The sequence below is a fragment of the Oryctolagus cuniculus genome, chromosome 16 (genome assembly GCF_051225735.1).
Source record: "Oryctolagus cuniculus isolate XC-2025 breed Fujian yellow rabbit chromosome 16, ASM5122573v1, whole genome shotgun sequence".
Classification (NCBI taxonomy): domain Eukaryota; kingdom Metazoa; phylum Chordata; class Mammalia; order Lagomorpha; family Leporidae; genus Oryctolagus; species Oryctolagus cuniculus.
Window position 1 is genome coordinate 90,470,298 of NC_142882.1, and position 24,379 is coordinate 90,494,676.

At 50.6% G+C, this 24,379-nt stretch overlaps 1 protein-coding gene across 1 annotated transcript in view; it reads left to right on the forward strand.

Moving 5' to 3' along the window:
- Nucleotides 1–24,379, forward strand: part of LOC103345127 (ATP-binding cassette sub-family A member 13) — a 302,255-nt gene that overhangs the window by 229,988 nt on the left and 47,888 nt on the right. The window contains exons 40-42 of the mRNA XM_089315631.1: nt 9,911–10,061; nt 17,473–17,607; nt 21,597–21,700. Coding sequence (XP_089171757.1) covers nt 9,911–10,061; nt 17,473–17,607; nt 21,597–21,700 — 390 coding nt within the window. The remainder of the gene's footprint in view (nt 1–9,910; nt 10,062–17,472; nt 17,608–21,596; nt 21,701–24,379) is intronic.

Below are 24,379 nucleotides of genomic sequence, written 5' to 3' on the forward strand. Positions count from 1 at the left end.
CCAGGAACTCCATCCTTGTCTCCTGTGCGGGTGGCATGGGCCCAGGTACTTGGGCCGTCATCTGCTTTCTTCCCAGGTGCAGTGGCAGGAAGCTGGATCAGAACTGCACAGCAGGTCTCTGATACCAGATGCCAGCATTGCAAGCGGCAGCTTAACCTGCTGTGCCGCAACACCTTTTGTTCTTTTTTCTATTTTTTTGAGAATGATATATACTTAATTTATAGTAATTATTTTTTCTTATTACTGCAAACATTTATATCCATGAATTTCCTCTGGCCATTGTTTTAGCTAATATTGCACATACAATTTAGTGTTAATCATTTTCCAGAAATTCTGCAATATCATTTGGTTTTTTATTTCTTAGAAAGAGCCCTTATTTATAAATTTACACGTGGCATGGTGAGGCGGTAGGCTCTGGTTGGCATTTAGGGCGCCTGAATCCCACACCGGAGCACCTGTGTCCTCCTGGCTGAGGCTCCCCACTCCAGCCTCCTGCTGCCGAGACCCCGCGAGGCAGTGGCGTTGTCTCACGTGGTTTGGTTTCCGCCATGCACGTGGGAGACCTGGGTAGCTTTCCTGGGCCCTGGCTTTTATGCAGGCGTTCCTGGCTGTTGCAGGCATTAGGGGATTGGGCCAGGGCATGGGATCTCTTTCTTTGGGGTGTCTCTCTGTCTCTCCGAGTGTGTATGTGTGCATGCACCTCTCAAATTTGACAAAAGCAGTGTGATGTTTTGTTGAACTGAAATAGGAAGATTTCATGCTATGTTTGTTCTTTTTTGGGTGTTTCCCCCTCTAATACATAATCGGTTTTAATATATGGGTTCATGTAATGGTCAGGGCTGAATTTCGCTCTATTTGGTGTAAATACTGTGAAAGCTTCCTTCTGCCTGTGTTTCCTAATCTTGTATTGTCAGCTTTTCCAAGTCACTCCAGACGTGTCTGTCTAACACGGCACTGAGTTAGGTTTTTGCCTCTTGATTCAGTCGAGGTCTGTTGCTTGTTGAAGTTGAGTTTACCTCCCTGTATTTATCGCTAGACCAGTTACTGTATCCTAACTGTTGGCATTTTATGTTGCATTATGCGTTTTACTTTCAGTGTTATCAAGGGCTCAACTGAGCCGGAAGAGAAGGCTGAGTAGCCAATTAAATCAGCAGATGGACAAGAAAAGGGCCACCGCTCTCGTCTATCGTGATGGTGACAGAGACCCCGAGAAGAGACAGCGCCCCTGCCGGGGTTCCGTCCTGCTAGGAATGGTGATGGCTAGTCGTCTGGTAGGCTTGCCAATAAGAGGTCCCTGTAGTTTGTGGGGGGACCAAGAGCAGAAAAGTGCTGGGTACTGAATCAGAGCGGGCAGACCTGTCCTCAAGGTTCCTCCTCCCATGCCCACAGGGGGCTCTCTGCAGAGGCGACGGAGGGAGTCCTCAGACAGAGACTCACAGTGATGCCATCTGCACTGGGAGCGCAGGGCTGCGTCCGGGTGCAGCTGGCAGGGGGCCGACTCCCTACGGAGACTGCAGGGGGCAGCCTGGAGCGAGGAGGTCAGCATCCCCAGGGGGCCTGTCGGAGAAAGCCTCCCTTGGGGCCTGAGGTGTGAGGGAAGTCACACCAGGGTTTCAGCTGGGAGCCGGCCTCCTCGCTCAGTTATCTCGTGATGAGGTCTGGGTGGTGTGGGCTTTGCTGTCCCTTAGGGAGTTCCATGGATCCGAAACTCCGAGGCTGCTCACACCCCTCTGTGACATGGTGTGCTACTTGCACGTGCTCCATGCACAGCTGCCGGCACGCTGTCAGCCCTCTCTGGGTTATTTATGATCCCTGACACCGAGTGAATGCTGTGTCCACGGTTGCTCTGCTGTGTTGTTTCCGGAAGACTGACAGGCACAAAAATATCTGTGCCTGTTCCGTGCAGATGCAGTTTTTCCCTGAATATGTGCAGTCCATGGTTGCTCAGGGTCATGGGTGAGGGACGTGTGGATAGAGAAGCTGCCAGGATCGGCTTTCTGCCTGGCCGCACGTTTCTTACCATGTAGTGTCACTGCCTGTGTTTGGCTTCTCTGGTTTTCCCTACAGGTAGGATGGTACATAAAGCTTACTTTCCCACTTCTGTAGAAGGACTGACGGCTTTAACTCCCGAGTTTAAGCAAAGCAGATGAGCATATCCCTAATCCACACCTCACCCCTCCCCCTCTCCTGTGGAGGCGGAAGTTCCCCTTTCCTGTTTTTAATCTTTTTACCCTTAGTTTTTTGTTTGTTTGTGCTTGGGAGAAGCACCCTCCATGGGTTTCAGGCTACCAGCCGAGGTCTGGGTGCTCGTGGCTTCCAGGTCTTTACCAGCACCTGGGGCCTGAATCTCATCTTTAAACTTGTCAAATGATACAAATTCAAAAGATTGATTTAGGTAATTTTTTAGAAAAATATATTAGAATCCCTGAAAGACCCAAAAGAATGTGTGGATGAGGCATTATCATCTCTTGGCCACTATTTGTCAATAGCTCAGTATCAATAAAAAAATGAAGTTATCTAGCTCAAAGCTTTACTTTTAACTTTTCCTAAAAAAGATAGCATTTTTAGTGGATTTTGACACATGCTGTCGTAAAATAACCTGTGGTTCTCTTGCAGGAATTTTTAAATCTCATTTTATGGAAATAAGACTGCTGGTGCCATTGCCTGCCCTTGCTTAAATATTCAGACATTAAGGGCCAGAGAATACGCATAATAACATTCTAAACCTGCCAGTTTCTTGTTGATGACAACATTTTTAGTATTTTTCGTAGGGCAATTGCTGGTATAATGTATCCAACGTGGCAGTAGTTGGAATCATTAAAGTTTAGAAATGCTTTCTGATAGTCTAATGGAATCGTAGGTAGTCAGAATTTCAGAGCTCATACGTTTGGAAAACAGTGCCCACGTGGGTGAGATGCTACAGAAGACTGTGTGAATTCTCGCAGCCGGTTTTTATTGTCCGGATTCCGTGAAACGTGCGGATGGGTTTGTTGCTCTCCAGCTCTGCCTAGAGGGGGAGCTGTATTTGACAAAGGGGTGCTGAGAGCCGGGAATGGAGCTCATGGTTCTGGAGCTTTCTAGAAGTGGGCCTGCATTTGTCGTAAGTGATGACATCCCGAGTGAAAGAAACAGTGGAAGTCTGAGTGACCGTGGGGCAGGTGGAGGGTGAGCAGCCGCCACTGTCCTCTAACAGTGGAAGTCTGAGTGACCGTGGGGCAGGTGGAGGGTGAGCAGCCGCCACTGTCCTCTAACAGTGGAAGTCTGAGTGACCGTGGGGCAGGTGGAGGGTGAGCAGCCGCCACTGTCCGCTAAGAACAAGTCCACGCGGCAGCCTGCGCTTCCCAAAGAGAGAGGAGAGCGCTCCCACTTCTGGGCAGAAGGCTTGTGTGTAAATCAACCAGCAATGCTGTTTCCAGAAATTAACAGCCTCTCTTTGGTGGGCAGGAGGGAAACCATGTCAGCAGTATGCAAACACAATTGTGTGTAATTTGACTGTTTTATAAGGACATTACTTAATTAGATTTGTGGCTCCGTCTTGGTTACACGCAAAGCAGTTAAGTGAGTACGCTTGACAGCATGATTGTGTTCTCTTGTGCTGCGTGTATTCTTTTGTCTAAAGACCAGTCATTGGCACCTCTTGAGCAGGCTGGAAGAACGGGGGGTGTGGCGGTGGCTGTCGCTGTACAGGCCTAATCTTGGAGTGTGACTTATTCCGGCTTTCCAAGAGGAAGTAAACACGTCGCTGGCCTGTTTGTGAAGCAAAGACCACGGGCGCCTCCGCTTTCTAGGACGGGGCAGACGATGCGGAGGGGCAGCTCCCAGGTGGGGGCTGCAGGGCTGCCCCAGGCGCTGGGCGTCCAGTCGCTGTTTCTGCAGGCCGAGGTGTTCGCGTAAGCCTCTCGCCCCCGACGGTAGGGTGGATGTGGGTGGGGGTAAGCCGCAGGAAGTGTGCACAGCGCATTCACAGCGGAGCAGTTGGGAGAGCAGACGGGATCCATGCGCAGACGGGAAAGCAGATAAACGCGGGCCGGGCACTCCGACCTGCGCTGGGGCCTGGCAGACGGCCGACAGCTCACAGGGAACGAAAGCCGGGAGTGAGGCAGTTCTTGGTTTGGCAGACCCCTCAGCGGGTTCCAAGCTTCTCGTCTGGTTTCCAAGGCCAGCTTTTGTTGTCCGCCACATCGTTCAGTACAGGGGAAAGGCAGGCAGCAGGCGTCACGATGCGAGCCACTCGGGTCGGACTCGGTGCTGCCTAGCAGGTGTCCTGTTTTTTCCAAGTGATCTGAAGGCTGGGGCGAACAGGATGCGTGACCCTCACCAGTGTGCGGGGGAGGCCAAGCCGCGGGCGTGCGGAATGATCCGACGCGGGGAGCAGCTGCAGGCACGTGGATCGCTGAGTGGCTTGGATTCAGGCGGTGTGGTTAGCACTTCCCGAGGTGCTCGTCTTCCAGGTCAGGTGCGGCGAGCTTGGCTGAGACGTTCAGCTCCTGCCTGGCTCCAGGGCTTCAGCAGCGGTTGACACCCTTTGGCTGCACATCCACCGGGCCGTGTCTGCTCGGTGTCTGCAACTGGATCATTACGGGACACAACTGGACACGGGTCCTGTCCTCCGAGGCTTTCAGGTATCGGCTTGCTCTTCCTAGACCTCATTCCCTCTCCGATGAGGATAACAAAATGTCGCCATCACAGAGCAGCAGCTGTCTAATACAGTGGTGAGGAAGGGAAACCACAGTGTGGTTTGACTTGGCGCGTCTCTAATGGTATCTGAGTTCCTAGCCCTACTGTGGTGCAGTAGACACAGGATCCTGTCTGCAAATCCTCTACTAAGCTGCCAACAATGATAGATATCAGTTCACAGTAAAATATACAACTGATAGAAATCCTATATGCACGATCTGTTTTAAAGAGTTATTTATTTGAAAGGTAGAGTTAGAGAGAGAGAGAGAGAGAGATCTTTCATCTACTGTTTCACTTCCCAAATGGTTGCAACGGCCAAGTCTGGGCCAGACAGAAGCCAGGAGTCAGGAGCTTCATGGGAGTCTCCCACATGGGTGCAGGGGCCCAAGCACTTGGACCATCTGACACTGCTTTCCCAGGCACATTAGCAGGGAGCTGGATCAGAGTGGAGCAGCCGGGACTCGAACTATGCACCCATACGGAATTCCAGCACTGCAGGTGGTAGTTTAACCTGCTGTGCCAGAGAGCTGGCCCCATGTGATTGCCACAAATCACAAAACCACTCCCTTATTGCATATTGAACGGAAGGTGCTCACTTTGAAGGAAGAGTAAAGGGATCTTTGTTTCCCCCACTGAGACACCGTGCCCTTGCTGCAAAGTGCCACTCCTGAGTAGCTGGGAACTGGGTGGTATCACTGCAGTGGGTGCTGGGTGGAGAAGGCAGGGATCCGCCAGGCCGTTGCTGTCGCTGAATTTGCATCTCCGGATGGTCGTTGTTCACCTGCTCTGACGTATTTCCAGGTCTGAAGTTCAAAGATATCAACTAGAAAGGACCAAATATGGGCCATGAGCAATGCATAGGTAGGGAGTGTCCTGTGCTTACTGAACAATGAGAAGTGTGTTTGAAATGCATGCTCCCTGCCTTTGAATGGCGGAGACTGCTTGCCTACATATTTCCTATCTTTCAACTCTCCAAGAGACAGCTGAGGGTGGGCGAGGGGACCATCCCTTGGGGAGGGCTTTCATCCCCCAAACGCAGATGGGACTCACAGGTTAGAAATGATGCTGGGTGACTTACAAATTAACATGCAGGAAGTAACAACTTTTTAAATATAAATGTTGAACTGGGAAGCACAGTGACTACAGATAATAAGTGTGTGTGTGTTGGATTTTATTACATCAGCATGCGTGCAGCTCTCACCTTGGGAAATAGACCACTGCTGGGAACTCAGCCTGATCCTGTCGCAGAAAAACACTTTTCTGGCTTTTCTTCCCAGATCAGCCTGGCTTTACTGTGAGTTTTACATAAATGGGCCCGTGTAGCATACAGCCTCGTGTGAGTGGCTTATGCCCCAGTGTCTTGTGGGTTGCATCGTTTGTATCAGGTTGAACAGCTGGTTCATGCTCCTGTTGTTGACAGATACTTTGAACATGTGCTGTGCGCCTGTGACGGAATGTGATGGCTTCCCTAACGCGTGCTTGTATTCAGCTTATTGTGTATCCTGTGCCTTGAGCTATAATACATATCCAATAAAATTCACGAATTTTTTAAAGATTTGGTTATTTATTTGAGAGGCAGAGTTACAGAGAGAGGGAAAAGGAGAGAGTGTTCATTTGCTGGTTCATTCCCCAGATGGCCGCAGTGGGCGGAGCTGAGCCCATCAGGAGCCAGGAGCTTCCTAGAGGTCTTCCATGTGGATACAGGGGCCCAGGCATGGGGGCCGTCTTCCACTGCCTTCCCAGGCCATAAACAGAGCTGGTTTGGAAGTGGAGCAGCTGGGACTAGAACCAGTACCCGTATGGGATGCTGGCGCTGCAGGTGGAGGCTTAACCTCACTGCAGCACTGGCCCCTCACAAATGTTAAGTATAGACAATTTAGTGGTCTTTAATATATTGTTGACGACCAGTCTCCATATTTAATTTCAGAAGAAAGCACTTTCGTGACTTTGAAAAGTCGCTCCATGCCGTCAGGCACCCACTCTCCACTGCTGCCTGCCCCACCTGTCTGCGGCGACCACGAGTCTGTGTTCTGTCTCTGTGGACTTGTCTGTTCTGGAAATTTCACATGAACAGAATCATACAATAAAATCCCCTTTAGTCTGTTGTGTTCTCGTTAGAGGCGTCTGAAGCTTGTCAAATACATTGTGTTTTCTATTGATGTATGGTGTGGTTTTCAGCCTTTATTAATGTGGCATATGGTGAATTTCACACCATAAACCCCCCTGGCGATCAGGCTTTCTGGTACAGGTGGTCCCTGACTTACGAGGATTCTGCTAAGTGAATTTAGGAACGTGGTTGGGCTATTGTTTTGAGATCTATTTTCTTTTCTCAATATATAGGTGTTCTGTTCCTTATATGCCCTGCTTTATCTGAATCTGATCAATTTTGTTACTATTTTTCAATTTCCCTGTCACCTTTTCTTGACCCATGGCTTATGTAGGAGTATGTTTGTTTTCTGTATGTTTCTGATTTCCCCAGGTAGCTTCTAGTTTTACTCCACTGTGGTCAGGAAACACACTGTGTGTGCATCCAGTCCTTTTAAGTGTGTGGAGTGTTCTTACGCTCTGGAGAGCGTGGCTTGAGCGTCTGAGGAGAATGTGTGTTCTGCTCTGGCCGGGCCGAGAGTTCTGTGCTCTGTGGTCTCTTATCGTGCTGTCCATCTTATGTCTGTGTCGACCTTCCGGTCGTTCTGTGCGTTGTTGAATGCAGTGTGCTGTCATCTTGCGTTGCCCTTGTCTCTGTTCAACATCAGCTTTGCATCATGTGTTGTACAGCTCTGTGCTCAAATGCATATATTTTTGTTTATTTTTTAAAATTTTACTTATACAAACTTTATGCATTTCACATATACAAATTTAGGAATGCAGTGATTCTTCCCACCCTACCTCTCATCCATACTCCCACCCTTCTTCCTCCTCCGTCTCCCATTCCCATTCTTATTTTTTACGAAGAATCTATTTTTAGTTAACTTTATACTCATAAGGTTAACCTTACACTAAGTAGAGGGATAAACAAATAGTACAAAGAAAAATGTACCAAAAAAAAGCATTGTTCCTCAACGGTCAAGACAAGGGCTGTTCAAAGTCATCACATCATAAAGTGTCAGTTTCCTTCCTATAGATTACCTTTTAGGTACTCTGTTACCACAGATCAGAGAAACATACAGTATTTGTCTTTTGGGACTGGCTTATTTCACTAAGTATAATGGTTTCCAGTTGCTTCCATTTTGTTGCAAATGACAGGATTTCTTTTTTAACCACTGTATAGTATTCTGTAGTGCATACATATCATAATTTCTTTAGTCTTCAGGTGATGGACATCTGCGTTGATTCCTTAGCTATTGTGGATTGAGCTGCAGTGAACATGAGGATAACTCTTTCGTATGCTGATTTCATTTCCTTTGGGTAAATTCTCAGGAGAGGGATGGCTGGACCGTATGGTAGGTCTATATTCAGCTTTCTGAGATATTCCCATATGTCTTCCACAGTGGTTGTACCAGTTTACATTCCTACCAACAGTAGATTAGGGTACCCTTCTCCCCACATCCTTGCCAGCATTTGTTGTTTGTTGACTTCTGTATGAGAGCCATTCTGACAGGGGTGAGGTGAAACCTCATTGTGGTTTTGATTTAAATGCATATTCCCCAGATGGCTGCAATGGCCAGAGCTGAGCTGATCTGAAGCCAGGAGCCAGGAGCCTCTTCTGGGTCTCCCACATGGTTACGAGGCACATATTCTACTGCTTTCCCAGGTCATAGCAGAGAGCTAGGTTGGAAGTGGAGCAGCCATGACTCGACCTGGTGCCCACATGGGATGCCAGCGCTGCAGGTCAGGGCTTTAACCTGCTGTGCCATAGTGTCAGCCCCTAAACACATGTACTTTTATTCTGTCTTTCTGAGAGTCTGACCCCTTTATTATTATAACATGTTTTTCTTTATGTATAGTAACAGTGTTTGTCTATCTTATTTGAATTAATAAAGCTACCAAAGCTCTTGTTGTAATGCTATTTGAGTTATATTTCTTTTTTCCTTTTTGTTACTCTCAAATCTATTTGTGAGTTTAATTCTAAAGTGTATCTTTTGTAGATAACGTACAGTTGGATCATTTTTAAAAAATCCATTCTGCCGACCTCTGCCTTTTATTTGGAGTGTTTGACTCATTTATGTTTAATGTGATTATTGAGATGTTTCAAATCTAACATTTTGCTCTTTATTAATGTCTTATATCTTTTTTATTCCTTTGTTCATCCATCACTACCATAAATACATATTTTTCTTGAGCACCATTTTAATTTCTTTATTGTTTCTTTCACTGTGTACTTTTTGAACAAGTATATTAGTAGTTTCCTTGAGGACTACAATTAACAACTTAAAACCCTTTCTATTTATACCAACGTAGTTCTAATGGTTTATAAAGCTCTGCTTCTTTCAGTTCCATCACATCTCTCTTTGTTGTGTGCTCATCGGTATGGGCTTGTTATTCTATTATGGGGATACATGAAAATAATATAGAGAAGAAATAAATATGAGAAAGCCATGCATTTACCTGTCTCTTACATTGTTACTTTGACTTGTACTCCATTGCATTGTGGGCATTCAGGTGTTGACTGTGTTACCTTTCTCCTTGAAGAACTTGCTTTAGTGTTCCACATCGGCAGTTCTGTCAACCAGCTCACACCTTGCTGAGCGGTGAAGGTCCTCCTTTCCCATCAGTTATGAAGAAAGACAGCCCTGCTGGCTATGACATTCTTGGAGTTGGACTACATCCTCCTGTTGCTCTCTGGCCTCTGGTTCTCCACGTTGGGCCCAGTGCAGGAAAGGCTGTGGTTGCTGGAGGGGAGAGCCAGGGGCGTAAGGGCCGTCTCCCCCAGAGGCCGTCTCCTGGGAGCAGAGTTGTTTCTGAGAGCAGCTCTCTTCCTGGCACGGAGATGCGTAGATGCCGTTACCAGCGGACCCTTCCTTTATCAATACGCATTTCTCTGTTTACTCAAGTACGGGGAGGTTTGGAGCTTTTTCTGCAGCTGCTGTCTCTCGGTTGCTTTAGCTCAAAGTACCCACGAGCCGAAGATGCATATTTGGGGTGGGGTATCTGGGCACCCTTCATGTCTCATCTGTTGATCCTCTCTATATAAAATGAATTAATTGCATTCAGCAAATTGCAGTGGGCAGGTAAGAAATGGGCTGGTGTCATCTGGGGGTGCCTGCAGTTCTCCGTCTGCCTTGCCTCTCTACAGCGACCACGTGGCTCTGTCTTCTGCCGGCGAGGCTGGCATCCTCATTGGCTACTGTCCACAGCAGGATGCCCTGGACGGGCTGCTGACGGGTCGGGAACATCTCCGCTATTACTGCCGCCTGCGCGGGATTCCCAAGCAGCGCATCCCCGAGGTGAGTGTCCCTGGAGTCCCAGCAAACAGGACCTAGTGAGCAAGGCTGAGTGACCAAGTCTCAGCCCAGCGATGTCTCTGACCTGTGAGGGGAGGGAGCCACACAGCGCCCGATAAACTTACCTGGACGGGATTTCCCAGTGTGGGTATATGGAGGTTATAGTCAGTCTGCTGTACCGTGTCTGTGTGAGGAAGTCGCGTGCGAGGAGTTAAAGCATACTCCACGTCATTGGGACTTTGGCACCCTCATTTTCCCCCTTTCTAAATGGCTTCAACGTTGACTGTATTATTAATCTGTTTGGGAACAGCTATCATGACCTCAGTGCCCTGGGGGCTTGCAGAGGAGGGAGCTCAGAGATGGGAGGAACTGGGGGTGAAGGAAGTGGCAGCTCCTGCAGAGCGGGCTGGCAGATTCTCGCTGGGTACCTTCTGGGTGGCCTCAGGAGAACAGAGAGGAGCAGGACCTGCAGCCCTGCTCCCCCACCCCCATCACCGTCTGTGAGAGGAGGAAGAGGCCGGTGGAACCAGAGAGATCAGGGGCCGGCTGCCGGTGCTCCTGCTGCCAGCAGTGGCCGGCGAAGCAGGTCAGAGGACGTCCCAGAGAGGGGGCCCCTGGAAGGAGGGTTGCTTCGGGCACATTTTTCCTTCTCTGCACATCACTGGGGAGAGTCTGGGGTGCGCCTTGTATTTCTGGATTCTGAGGTAGGAGCAGAAGTAAGTGGCTTATGTGATGTATTTTCAATTAGATTCTGCAGGAGATGGAAACTCCTGGAACTCACAGGAGACACAACTAATCAGCATTGCCTTCACTGGCCCATGAAATTCATTCTCTGCTGTTTCTGTAATGCTGTAGCCTTCGTTTCTTATTTATGCTGTGTAACTTTTAAGACAAACTAAAGCAAAACTTGCCGTATCATTCTAGGGACCCTGGCCCCTAGACCCACCTCCCGTCTTAATAAAGCAGCTGCCTGGCCACTGCACAGGACACCTGCCCAACGCAGGTCCGCGGCTGCTGGAGCCAGGACTGATTGTTGGCTCAGTCTTTGACAGGCCTCCTTCTCTGTCAGCTCCGCTTGTTAGCTTTGATTAAAGAGGCGCAGGCTTGGCAAGGGCTCTCAGTGGCCCCTCTGCTGTCTGGGCAGGAGCTGTGCTCAGGCTCCTGACACTGAAGCCAGACTGGTGCTTCCTGTCACCCAGGGCAATCGCCTGCTGGTGCTCAGCTGTCTCGTGGCATTGTTTTATGAACTCTTCTGCCAGGGAGAGTTATTTCAACGCTTGTCCATTAGGAGCTGGCTTCATTTCCTTCCACTGCCACTGGTGTTGCACACGGCGTTGCGGCGCGCTCACTCAGAGGTCCCTAATCCAGTGGCATCCTTTCCCATCTGTTCCCAGAGAGGGCAGCTCCCTGGCGGTGTCTGCAGTTTAGAACAGGTGCGTCCCCGAGGTAACAGGGGGCACTCAGGCGGAGCATCCCTAATCTGAAAATAAGAACGATCTGAAGTGCCTCTGACTCGGAACTTTTCGAGCAGCGATACAGGATCCCAGTGGAAAATTCCACACCTGGCTTTATGTGGAGGGTCGCAAAGTGCAGGGCTGCTGCAACAACAGCAAATCCGGAACAGCTCCGCTCCTGCGCATTCCAGCAAACGATTCAAGCCCACCCTGTGAAAACAGAAAACTGCCATTTCGGCCAATTTTTCAGTGTTTATTCTTTGCCCGGTACAGGGTATGTATCTTACAGTACATGTAAAGTAGAGAGGATGCTTGGTCCCCACTTTACAGACAGGGAAACTGAGGCCCAGGAGGTGACAGTTGGGTATCCCAGCGCCACAGCTCTCCTGTTGCAGCTCTTGTTTGAAGCCAGGTAACCAGCTCCAGGTCGGTGTTCTTGACTCAGACCCCGTAAGTATACACACAGCAGTTACTCGTTGTGAAAGAGGGGTTTCTTAGTTCTGCCAGGAGTTCAGCGTTACTGTCTGTGCCCTGCAGCATTTGTCAGCCTCTTATCCCCACACAGAGACTTAGGGGAAGCTGCTAGGAAGGAGCTCAGAGCTTTGGAGGTTCTCAGTCCAAGATCGATCACCCATTGGTCTCGTATCTGATAGGGCGATAGATGGAAGAATGCGTGCTCAAGATCGTAGGGAAGCAGGGAGCACAGCCAGGCCCACTTAGGGTTCATCACATCCCTCTCTCAGGAGCCCCCTTCCACGGCACCCCCACTCGGCCTGTCTCTAAACCTCCCAACTGGATCAAGCCAGCCTCCTATCAGCATCAGTCATGACCTCGGGATAGAAACATCTTCTCTGCTTGGGCCACACCCTGTTCAGACTGTAGCTCCTGGGGTGGCTGAAGACATGGAGGCTGGGGGGTTGTGCCGGCTCCTTGCACGTGGAACTTCTCTGAGATTTGTCTTCTAGTGGGCTGCTCTGGGAGCTGTGTGCGTTTTCTGTCACTGTAACAAAATACGCGAGGCTGGGTAACCCTGTGAAGAAGACAGGCTGACTTGGCTCACAGCTCTGGAGGTTCGAGGGTGCGTCAGCATCAGCGTCGGCTCTGCCCCGGTGAGCACCTCGTGGTGGGTGACGTCAGCGTCGGGAGCACGCACAGAGCCAGGCAGGAGCAGAGGTTCTGGGCTGTGTCTTCTCCTTGGTGACTACCTGTTCTCGTCCTGAGAACTGCATCTCTCCTGTCCAAAGCTGTGCCCCAGGGACCTAATGACCTTCCGCCAGGCCTCACCCTGGACAGCATGGTGCTGGGGCCCGAGCCCTTGGGGGCAGAGTACATCCAGACCCCAGCGACGCCCCAGAGGCACCGCCCACCATCAGGGTGTGGGAGGTGCTTTTGCAGTCTCCAGGTGCCGCCGCTGCTCCTGTTGGTCCTTGGCTCCAGGAAGCTGCTTCTCTGGGTGGCGACACAGGCAGGCGTTGTGTCCTTTGCTCCAGAGAGAGACCATCTTGCTTGCTGGGGGGGAGGCCCAGCTCATCCCTCATCCTCATGACGTCCCCACCATCACCAACCCCAGGACTCAAGCCTTGCCCTGAGCCCCACCCATGACCAGCTTGCTGGTCACTCGTGTCCTCCCTCCCCGTGCCCACCTGCACCTTGTTATGTGAGCAAAAGATACTTCTTCATGGGACCTGAGTTTAGGTTCTTTTTTTTTTTTTTTTTTTTTGACAGGCAGAGTTAGAGAGAGAGACAGAGAGAGAGGTCTTCTTTTTCCATTGGTTCACCCCTCAAGTGGCCGCTACGGCCGGCGCTGCACTGATCTGAAGCCAGGAGCCAGATGCTTCCTCCTGGTCTCCCATGGGGTGCAGGGCCCAAGCACTTGGGCCATCCTCCACTGCCTTCCTGGGCCACAGCAGAGAGCTGGACTGAAGAGGGGCAACCAGGACTGAATCCGGTGCCCCGACCGGGACTAGAACCCGGTGTGGCGGCGCCGCAGGCGGAGGATTAGCCTAGTGAGCTGTGGCACCAGCCAGAGTTTAGGTTCTTTAGGCTGAAGCAATGATTCCAGTTTCTCCACTGTTCACACTACACGGCTGTGTGCAGTGAGCATGAGGAGCCTGGATTTAGTCTGGAAGCCGTTCTGTGCCGAGTTAGAGTCCCGTGAGTCAGGAGCCAGGTGCTCTGCGGTCTGGACGCTGGTGAAAATCAAATCCGTGAGAAGTCAGTGGCAGTGGGTAATTCCAGGGCCTCGTCATCCTGAACAACCACGCGCGCGGCACCTGCGGAGGGAGCAGAGCTGGAGAATCCTGCACGGCGGCGTCCTCTGTGCTGGGAGAGGGGGCCCCTAGTGCGCTTGCTTTGCTGTCGCCTGCGTGTCTCTAACAGGAGAATCCCGAGTCTTCCTCTCCTCCTCTTCTCCACAGATGACTTTTTAAAAATATGTATTTTATTTGAATTATACAGGTTTCACGTATTTCCTTTATACCGTTACAGGAACATAGTGGCTCTTCCCCCCACCCGCCTCCCACCCATGTCCCAATCCTTCTACCCCCTCCCTCTCTGATTCCCACTCTTAATTTTGACAATAATCTTTTTTTTAGTACACTTAATGCTTGTATAGTCAACGCTACCCTAAGTAAAAGAGTTCAACAAAGAGTACATAGAGAAAACAAAATGAAGCAAAATACTGTTCCTCTAAGGAAGAGACCAGGGCTGAGTGTGAACCACGTCGCATGTTTCCCTGGTCAGAGGTGACAGAGACCAGGGCTGTGTGTGAACCATGTCGCGTGTTTTCCCTGGTCAGAGGTGACGGAGACCAGGGCTGTGTGTGAACCACGTGGCGTGTTTTCCGTGGTCAGAGGTGACGGAGACCAGGGCTGTGTGTGAACCAGGTCGCGTGTTTTCCTGGTCAGAGGTGACGGAGACCAGGGCTGTGTGTGAACCACGTCGCGTGTTTTCCCTGGTCAGAGATGATGGAGACCAGGGCTGAGTGTGAACCATGTCGCGTGTTTTCCCTGGTCAGAGATGATGGAGACCAGGGCTGAGTGTGAACCATGTCGCGTGTTTTCCCTGGTCAGAGATGATGGAGACCAGGGCTGAGTGTGAACCATGTCGCGTGTTTTCCTGGTCAGAGGTGACGGAGACCAGGGCTGTGTGTGTACCACGTCGCGTGTTTTCCCTGGTCAGAGGTGACGGAGACCAGGGCTGAGTGTGAACCACGTGGTACTTCGGCAGCTACAGTTGCAATTCTGTTGCATTTCCTGTTATTTTGACAGTGCTGCTGAGTGCAGAAAAGACTGCTTCCTATTAGGCCATTTTCAGTTATTTCCTGAAAGTGTGACACTCGGAGAACATTAGGTGACGCATACATGGTTTCTGCCTGTTCTGGAATCTTCCCTGTAGGTAAGCAGTCCAGGGCTTTCAGGCTGTAGCATTCAGTCTGTGAAAATGAGGGGGCAGGATGTGTGTCCCCCGGCTTCATGAAAGAGGAGGGACGGGACGTGTGTCCCCCGGCTTCATGAAAGTGGGGGGGCAGGACGTGTGTCCCCCAGCTTCATGAAAGGGGGGGGACGGGACGTGTGTCCCCGGCTTCATGAAAGTGGGGGGACGTGACGTGTGCCTCCCGGCTTCATGAAAGTGGGGGGACGTGACGTGTGTCCCCCAGCTTCATGAAAGAGGGGGGACAGGACGTGTGCCTCCTGGCTTCATAAAGACAAGCAGTAATTGGTGAGTTTACCCAGAATCCCTCTCATCACTCTGACACACATTTCCACATATATATAGTTACCATTCTATTTTATTTGTCTGTTGGTCAAGTTTTCCTTATGCATTGCCAGCCTTTGAATAAAATGGGTAAGAGTGAAATGAACATTTCTAATCCATTATATTTTTATTTGGGTAGATATTTTTATGGATCTAAAAATAACCAAAAATATTGTTTTCCCCATTTTCCATTTATGCCAACTTCACAACTATTAGTATTTGTGTTCTTCACAAGATGGCCGCCTCTGAATGTCTGTCGCACTGTTAGGGTCCTTCTCTCCCATGGGGACAAGTGCCACCTCCTCCAGGGAGCCTCCCTAGATGCCCTCCTCCATCTGCCCTGTTCACCTAGGACTGGTTTCTACTTCTTGGTGGTTCCTCTTGGAGGACAGTTTGGAGACTGTTAACGCCCCTTGTTCATGCCTGGATCCTGCGAGGCCAGGCGTTGCAGCTCTTCACTCATACGTACCCTGTTAGATGTTTGCGTTTTGTTTGAGTAGTTATTTACTCGCTTGCATTTTTATTCAGTTCATGTTCATTGCAATGGCTGATGAGAATGGGGTCAGGGAGAGGAGGTTTCCCCAGAGACAACCTGGTGAAATGGCTGCAGTTTCCAGGAGGAGCACATGCCGGGCTGCAGACGGCAGGAGACGCACGACTTGGGATTCATGAGTCATCGGGCCTTGGGATCTGCGTTTGTCTGACCACAGGAAAAGTGCCTGTTGGTCATTTTCTAAATCATGCTGTGAAGGCGCAAATGAAGTGAAAGAGCTACTTAGGTGGGAAGTCTTTGTTGAGAGACATAAATATTATCCTCGTATTTTTAACAGCTCTGAACGTTTCACACATCACCATCAGTAAAAATCTGTATTCACTTTTTATCTGAAAGGCAGAGCAACAGAGGGTAGGAGAGCTACTCCAGGTGTTAGTTCACCCCCAGATACCCTCAACCAACAGTGGGGCTGGGCCAGGTCAAGGGCAGGCACTCCATTTGGGTCCCCCCCCCCCCCCCCCGGGTGTCAGGGACTGAAGCACGTAGCCATTGTCTGCTGCCTCCCAGGCACAGGAGCAGGAAGCTGGCTGGGAAGTGGAGGAGCGGGGACTCCAGCCGGATGCTCTGCTGTGGGTGCTGACATGACCCACCTGTCATTGCCATTGGAATCCCAACTTCTGTGTGTCTATTGTAAATATACACGCCTTAGACTGAAGCTATGTTATGTAGCTATTTAGGACACACAGTTATTAACACACTGTCATAATACTGTAGATTTTTTCCAGAATTCGAAATTAGGATCTTGGCTAGTTTGGTTGTACGATCATATGAAAATATGAATCTGTAAATAACTCTAGTTACAAGAGTGAGATAAAACTGTTGACAAAGTTTTCCTAACTATGCAGAGTTAGTAACAAAGAAGTTGCGTGATTTGGGCCCTGGGAGGGGTCAGTGCCGCTTGGGAGCAGGCAGAGAGCGGCGTGGCACGTGGCACGGATTCCAGCAGGAAGTGTGAAATCGGAGTGTGGTCCACAGACGCGGACCGGGGTTGTTGCTGGGGAGAGTGAAGGCTGCGCGCGCGGGGTCTTTGAGGAGGAGCAGGAATGGCAGTCTGGAGGGTGGGGGAGAATCAGGGCCAGCACTCACAGCTGTGAGCACAGGGCCCGGGCAGTCCCAGGGCCCCGTGGGGAGGGCTCCCTGCGGCTCCGCGTCGCAGACATTGCCCCACGTCTTCCCTTATAAACCAAGTGCAGGCTCTAAAGATGGCTTCCTTGGGGAGACATCAAGAGCTCACTCCTCCTGGAGGGTCAGGCACTTCGCTCTGTTGCTCTCCCTGTTCAGCTGCTTCTCGGTGCTCTTTCTGAGCCACTTTCCCCACTCCCCTTCCTGTACATTTTCTGTCGGGCTCCGCCTTGGTGCTCTTTCCTGGTTACTGTGCATTTTCTGTCGGGCTCCGCCTTGGTGCTGTTCCCTGCTCCCCTGGGCTGCAGACCAAGTTCTCTGGCCAACAGGGCGACAGCAGCAGGCACAGAAGAGCCCGCCTGTTCTGTGCTTCTCCTTACTTTGGGAGGGGATGCAGGTGTCCCCGTGACCATGGGAGTGGAGGGCTGGTTATGTGAGAGAGGAGCAGGCCTCGGAGCTGATGCGGCACCCAGGGGGCACCGTGAGGGGTGGAGGGGGCCACTGTTCATGGTCAGCTCCTCTTTTCCAGGTTGTCGGAGACCTCCTGAGGCGCTTGCACCTCGAAGCCCACGCGGACAAACTGGTGGCCACCTACAGTGGGGGTACCAAGCGGAAACTCTCCACGGCGCTGGCCCTGGTGGGGAAACCCGACATTCTTTTATTGGTGAGTGGAGGAGACGCCAGGGAACAGCCACTGTGTGCGTTTGCTCACTCATTTTGACCACTGAGTTCTTCCAGAGAGCAGCTGCAGAGCCCAAGTTGACATTTCCCAAACAGAACGTAAAACATCGTTGGAATTTTACAGGGAGAAAACATTTATCTTTTGATATCTACTTATATTTGTCAAGTTGAAAATTTAATGAGGTTTTAACGTTACAACAGTATTTTGCGAGCGTGTTAGAATTCAGCTGAATCCCCAAACCTCTGTGTTCCTCCTGCAGCATCTTGCTCCTAAGTCTTCCTCCGTAATGGTGAATCACGGCTGCAGTGGGCGGCTGTCCGTGGGGAGCGCTGAGGACAGCGCCAGGGTGCAGGGTGCAGACAGGGGCTGTGGGGTGAGAGGGAGCGTGTGCAATGGTCTTGAGATGGGCAGTCTGCAATCTGGGCACTGAAGCCTATTCAGTTGAGCTGGATCAGAGCAGTAATTAGAAGTGACGATTGTCTAGAAATAGAGCCAGTTGCCTTACATTTTAAAAGTGGCCATCACAGAAATAACCCCATTCAGACAATCGAGAGCGGCTCTGGTCCTCGTGCCATGGATTGGCCTCTGTCCCCAGAGTGCATCCCAGGCCTCGCCCTGATGAGAAGTCTGAGGGTGTCAGGAAGGATGGAGACGCGGCAGAGCCTTCTCTCCTGTTCCTCCCATCTGTGGGGGCCTCATGTAGATGGAGAAAGCCTGGGTTGGAAGAACAGTCCTGTCAGTTGCTGGTTGTCTCCTGGACACTCACCCAGTATTGCCTTTTCTTTACGTTTGCTGTTGCAAGATCCAAAATTGAAGACTAGTGTATAATCTCATACTCTGGAGTCCAGTGTTACCCACTAGCAATTGCACAGCCTGCTGTTTACAAACAGCAAGGTGAGGCTGGCTGTGCTAAAAGTTAGCAGCCCTGAGACCTGAGCATCCAGTACTTGCTGCAGAACTTGACTGTGCTCAGTCCAGCTCGGAGCATCTTCCTCAGTCAGCCAAGGAGCCCTCGTCTGGAGCCGTGTCCCAGGCCCGCTGCACACCCTGAGGGGGCTCTGCCACAGACCCTGGCGCTCTCTGCCCCGGACATGCGGGAGTCTGGAGTCTGACTGGTTCAGACTCTGCCTCTGCTACTCCCACAAGCAAACTTGCCTGTTTCGGGTCTGCTTGCTCCTCATCTGAATGGTTCTGGTGATAGGATCTGCCGCAAGAGCCGTAGAAAGCAGTAAATGAAATAACCTGCGTCCAGCACGTAGCCCCGCCCCGGCACTCCATAAACCTACAACCTGCATCGGTCGCTGTGTTGACAGTGTCTGTCAGTCATGGGGGAAGGGATACTGCTGATGTCCAGAGAGGTGAGATGGCCTCCCAGAGCTGACGCCAAAGTGGGAATCAGGGAAACGCTGGACCTGAACGATGCACTGTCACAGCTCTCTCACTGCGGCCGTAGCTGACCCTCATGCATCTCCTGTTTGGCAGAAAGGAGTGTTTTGTTTTTCTGCCTGGTGATTTCCCTCCCTCCCCACTGCCAGCCTTGCTTCTGTTTTCTTCTTGGGAGAGGTGATGACTCAAAGCTCTCAAGATAAATGTGTTTGGTGCTTCCTGCTCAGAAATGCATCGTAGCGTTAGACAAGATTTCTCTCCAAAGTGGTTCAGATGAGGAGTGCCTTGGAGTTTGTTGAAGGAGTAAGCTTCAGGTTCCAAGAAACAATTTCTTTGATGAAGCTGTTTCCTGCCATCGTACGCCTTTCCAGGGGTTCTCCTCTTGGAATTGTGTGACAGTTGGCTTATCGAAGCAGATCATGAAGGGGAGCCAACCTGAGGTGAAAATAACCCTGGCTTCTCCCCCGCCCCTCCCCCAGCTTAAATGAGGTGTGATTGACAAATACAAGTCGTGTATGTGTGTGGTGTGTAATGTAGTTTTGGATGTAGTTTTGCATGTACAGCGTGCACTGATTGTGCAGTCAAGCTAGTTGGCATCCTTAGACCCTCATGTAGTCACTATGCTTTTCCTGAACATGTGGTTGGAACACTTGAGAACTACCCTCTTAGCAAGTTTCAGGGGTACAACGTGTTATTGTTAACGTTAGTCCCTGTTAGTCCCCTTGTTCTACTCATATAGAATGGCGCAGAACTGGTGGTTGTAAAGGGCAGGGATTTATTTCTACCAGTCTGGAGCCTGAGAAGTCCAAGGTCAAGGTATCCGGAGGTTCACATGTCTGGTGCGGATTCTGTCTCTGCTCCAAGTCGGCTCCTTGGAGCCTGCACCCTCCACAGGGGAGGAATGCTGTGCCTCTCCTGGTAGATGCCAGGAGGGCCAAAAGGGACAGTTCCTCCGTCAGGCCCTTTTCAAAGGGCACCTAATTCTGTACGCAGATGTGGGCCCAAAGGCCACACCACACCGTTGCATTAGGGGTTAAATTTCAACATGAATTTTGGAGAGAACAGACATGTAATCACAGTAGATTCTGCTGTATATGACTTTTCCCTTTTCTTCATAAATCTCAATGCAACTGTTAGTGCCACTGATGGAGTCCCGTACATCTTAACAGACTTTATCGTTTCTTTTCATCCTTTTTGTATGTTCCAATGGCTAGATAAGTTCAAATAACCTATTTTCAAGATTTGGATTATTTCATGTACTTAGGATGATTGTTGACATTTTGCATTTTTGTTTTCATTCATTGCATTTTTCTACTCTAGAATTTCTACTTGCTTCATTATTGCTTCTATTTTTTGAACTTCTCTTTCTGTTTGTGTATAGTATTTCTCTGATTTAATTGAGCTTTCTTATTTGTGTCCATCTGTAGCTCACTGAGTTTCCTTTAAGTAATATTTTGGGGGCTGGTGTTCTGGCATAGTGGGTAAAGCCACAGCCTGCAATGCCAGCATCCTACATGGGTGCTGGTTTGTGTTCTGGCTGCTCAGCTTCTGATCCAGCTCCCTGCTAATGGCCTGGGAAAAACAGTGAAAGATGCCCCTGCCACCCACATGGGAGGCCAGGATGAAGCTCTTGGCTCCTGGCTTCAGCCTGGCCCTCCCCCAGCCATTGTGGCCATCTGGGGAGTGGACCAGCAGCTGGAAGACCTCGCTGTTTCTCTCTGTTTCTCTGCAACTCTGACTTTCAAATAAGTAAATAAATAACTCTTTAAAAATGAGTAATTATTTCGAATTCTGTGTCAACCAATTTAAAGTTATTTCCTTGGGGTCAGTTGTTGGAATATTATGGTATCCCTTTGGTGATTCATGATCCCTGATTTATTTTTTATGTTCCGAGCTCACATTTGGAGAATGCTCCTCTCTTCCTCCTTTACTGAGTATCTCTGGGAGGGAAACGTCCTTACCAGCCAGTCTGATGTTCTGTCAGACCGACTGCACATCTCTTGGATATCCTTGCTATGAAGGGGGACTTTTAATATTGGGTGACTTTTCTTCTCAGTCCCACAAAGCCAGGCCAGATGCCAAAGCCTTCTCAATCGCTCTTCCTAGGACATTGCTCTGAAATGCTCCCGTGTGTCTGTCTGCCCTGAATCCCAGAGCTACGTGGGCGGCTGGTGTGAGATACTCACACTTGTCCTCTGTGGGGTCACCCCGGGAAGCCAGCCTTGGACAAGAGTGGAGTCAGGCCTGCAGGGAAGCCTCCCACAGACGTGAGAGGCCACGGCTTCTCCGCCCTGCTCCCGGCTGCTCTCAGCTGTGCAGATCCCCTCAGCAGTCTATGATGCAAGACGGAAGTGGGCCTCCTGGGGGGCGTCGCGCAGGAGTGGGCAGCCAGGCAGCCACTTGTGAGTGTGGCTTGTGGTTCTCACCTTCCCCTTCTGGCTTTGTTGAGAAGAGTGCATGGAAGTCCACAGAGGGGCCTGTGGAAGCTGAGCGGGGACATCCTCTCAGCCTGGGCCTGCGTTGCAGAGTGCAGCTTTCCACGTGCGTTTTCCAGTGTCCATCGCCGCTTGTTTTCTTTCCTGCAGGATGAGCCCAGCTCTGGGATGGATCCCTGCTCTAAGCGGTACCTGTGGCAAACAATCCTGGCAGAGGTCCGGGAAGGCTGTGCCGCGGTGCTGACCTCCCACAGGTGAGCCCAGTCTCCGCTCGTGCTGTTTCCTGAATGAGGCCGTGGAGCACTGGGAGTGCAGGGTGCATCCTGGCCAGAAGTGGCACGGCACACTCAGCCTGCCTTGCTCTAAAGACGGTCCTCCGTCTTTCAGCATTGTGCTGGTGATACGGTTGTCAATCTGTATTGTGTAGTTGGGGGTGGGGCAAGGGGAGGAGGGAGAGAGGGGGGAGAGGGAGAGGGAGAGGGAGAGGGAGAGGGAGAGGGAGAGGGAGAGGGAGAGGTTAAATAACATACCCAAGGCCACAAAGCAAGCAGGTGGCTGAACTGGAATTTGGGCTGAGTGATTTTTATCGATGGACCGCCCAAGGTGAGAGCCAGACCGTCTCTCAGGTTTTCCAGACGATCTGCCGACTCCTCTCTGTGCAAGGACTCTTATCCCAGTCAGTGGAATTAGGTGAGACAATCAACAGGTTACTATCTGCTCAGATGTTTTCTTTCACTTTAGAATTAATTTTGTAATTAGCTTTGTAAAGTATTGGCATCTTTTGAACTTCATGATAAATTGTTCTAGGACACACAGCAATGCAAATGTAGAGTCCCGACCGGGACTAGAACCCGGTGTGCCGGCGCCGCAGGTGGAGGATTAGCCTAGTGAGCTGTGGCACTGACCTTGCCAGTTTTTTTTTTTTTTTAAATGCTTATCCTTTTTGTGTTGATTTCTTGGCTTGAGGTTAGTCTATGAAAATTTCCCATCAATGAGTGGCTATTGATGCCTGTGTTAGTTTTTAAATTTGTTTACATGTTTTAAAGACTGATTGCATAGGCATGGCCCCTGTTTTCACCTAGGCTAGTCGCCAGCCTGTGAGTGGACAGAGGTTGGGTTCATCCCTCTCGTGTTTCTGTCCCCTCCCTGTGGATCTGTCTGTTCAGGCCGCTTGCAAGTTTTCCCAGTTTTCCTGGATTCTTTTGTGTCTTCCTTCCTGCTGTGTTGACAAGGACTATGAAGGTCTTGGGCTCTATGCATGCTATAGCCACATGATTTAGTCTACGGGAGCCACCTCTGGCAGATACTGGAGATGCTGGACCCTTCCTGCTTGCTTGCCCCAACACACTCCTGCACACGAGCGGTGTCACTGGGCCCGGCACTGCTCAGTGACCGAGAGTGGCTGCACCCTGTAACCAGGGCAGAGGCTGCCGATTCTCGTGGCTGCTTGTTGGGGCGGGTGGGGAGGCTGGCTGCAGCCCCAGGCTTTCAGCCCACAAACCGATGCCCTTCTTACTTTTAGCAGTTTGCCAGCTGCAAGTGCTTCTCAGATTTTGAGTAATTAAATCAATTCCCAGCATCCTGAAGTAGTCATTTTGTTAATTTTATCCAGAATTAAAGTTGCTTTGGGGAAAAGAGTTTCCAGTTTCTTCACTTGGGCACAGCCAGAAGTTCTACCTCTGATTTTTTTGTTTGTTGTTTTTCTGTTTCTTTTCAGGAAATGTGAGTTTATTTAAAGTTAGTTAAATTTGATACATCCCCTCTTTACCACGATTTGTGTATTTCTTGCTAATGGTGACTTTGCTGGATTTGTTTTGCTGGAGTTTTCTGAGGGACAGGATCCAGGGAGGGGTGAACCGTTGTCACCACACGCGTGCCACTTATTTCTCACGGGGCACATACTTGTGTAGACTTCTCAGGAAGGTCACACATCCATGCACTTCACTCTTAAATCTCCCTTCACGGTGTGTGTTCGCGCCCCCAAGTCTGCCCATAGCCATGAGATGCAAAGATCCAGACTGTTTTATTTTTGTTAAGATTTAGTTATTTGGCTGGCGCAGCGGCTCACTAGGCTAATCCTCCGCCTTGCGGCGCCAGCACCCCGGGTTCCAGTCCCAGTCGGGGTGCCGGATTCTGTCCCGGTTGCCCCTCTTCCAGGCCAGCTCTCTGCTGTGGCCAGGGAGTGCAGTGGAGGATGGCCCAAGTGCTTGGGCCCTGCACCCCATGGGAGACCAGGATAAGTACCTGGCTCCTGGCTTCGGATCAGCGCGGTGCGCCGGCCGCAGCACGCCGGCCGCGGCGGCCATTGGAGGGTGAACCAACGGCAAAGGAAGACCTTTCTCTCTGTCTCTCTCTCTCACTGTCCACTCTGCCTGTCAAAAAAAAAAAAAAAAGATTTAGTTATTTGTTTGAAAGGCAGAGCGACGGGGGGAGAGTGTGTGAGCAACCCATCTTCCACCTGCTGGATTCATTCCCCAGATGACCACCGTGGTGGGTCTGGACCAGGTCAAAGCCAGGAGCCAGCAGCTCCATCCAGGTCTCCAGTAGGCGGCAGGGCCATCACCTGCTGCTTTGTCAGGTGAATTTGGAGAAGGCCAAAGGGAAGAAAAGCCGGGACTCGCCCGCACTGCGGCATGGAATGCCAGTGTTGCAGCTGGCTCAGTTACACTGTCTTCCCCTTGCTTGACGATTTGTCTCTGTGGACTGTGCCCCAGAGGGTGACCAAGTCCTCACTGCTCCTCACGCGTCACCGACTCACCTGTGAGTTGCTCTCCTTGTCATGGTCCATGTCGACTTTCCTGTATCCCGGCTCAGGTGGAGCAGACAGCACAACACCAGGTCAGCAGCTTGCTCTATTTCAGCAGGACCCAGAGTTCACCTGCGCTGCTGCCCGCACGCATCTAGCTGCAAGGGATGCTCAGCACAGCCATCCC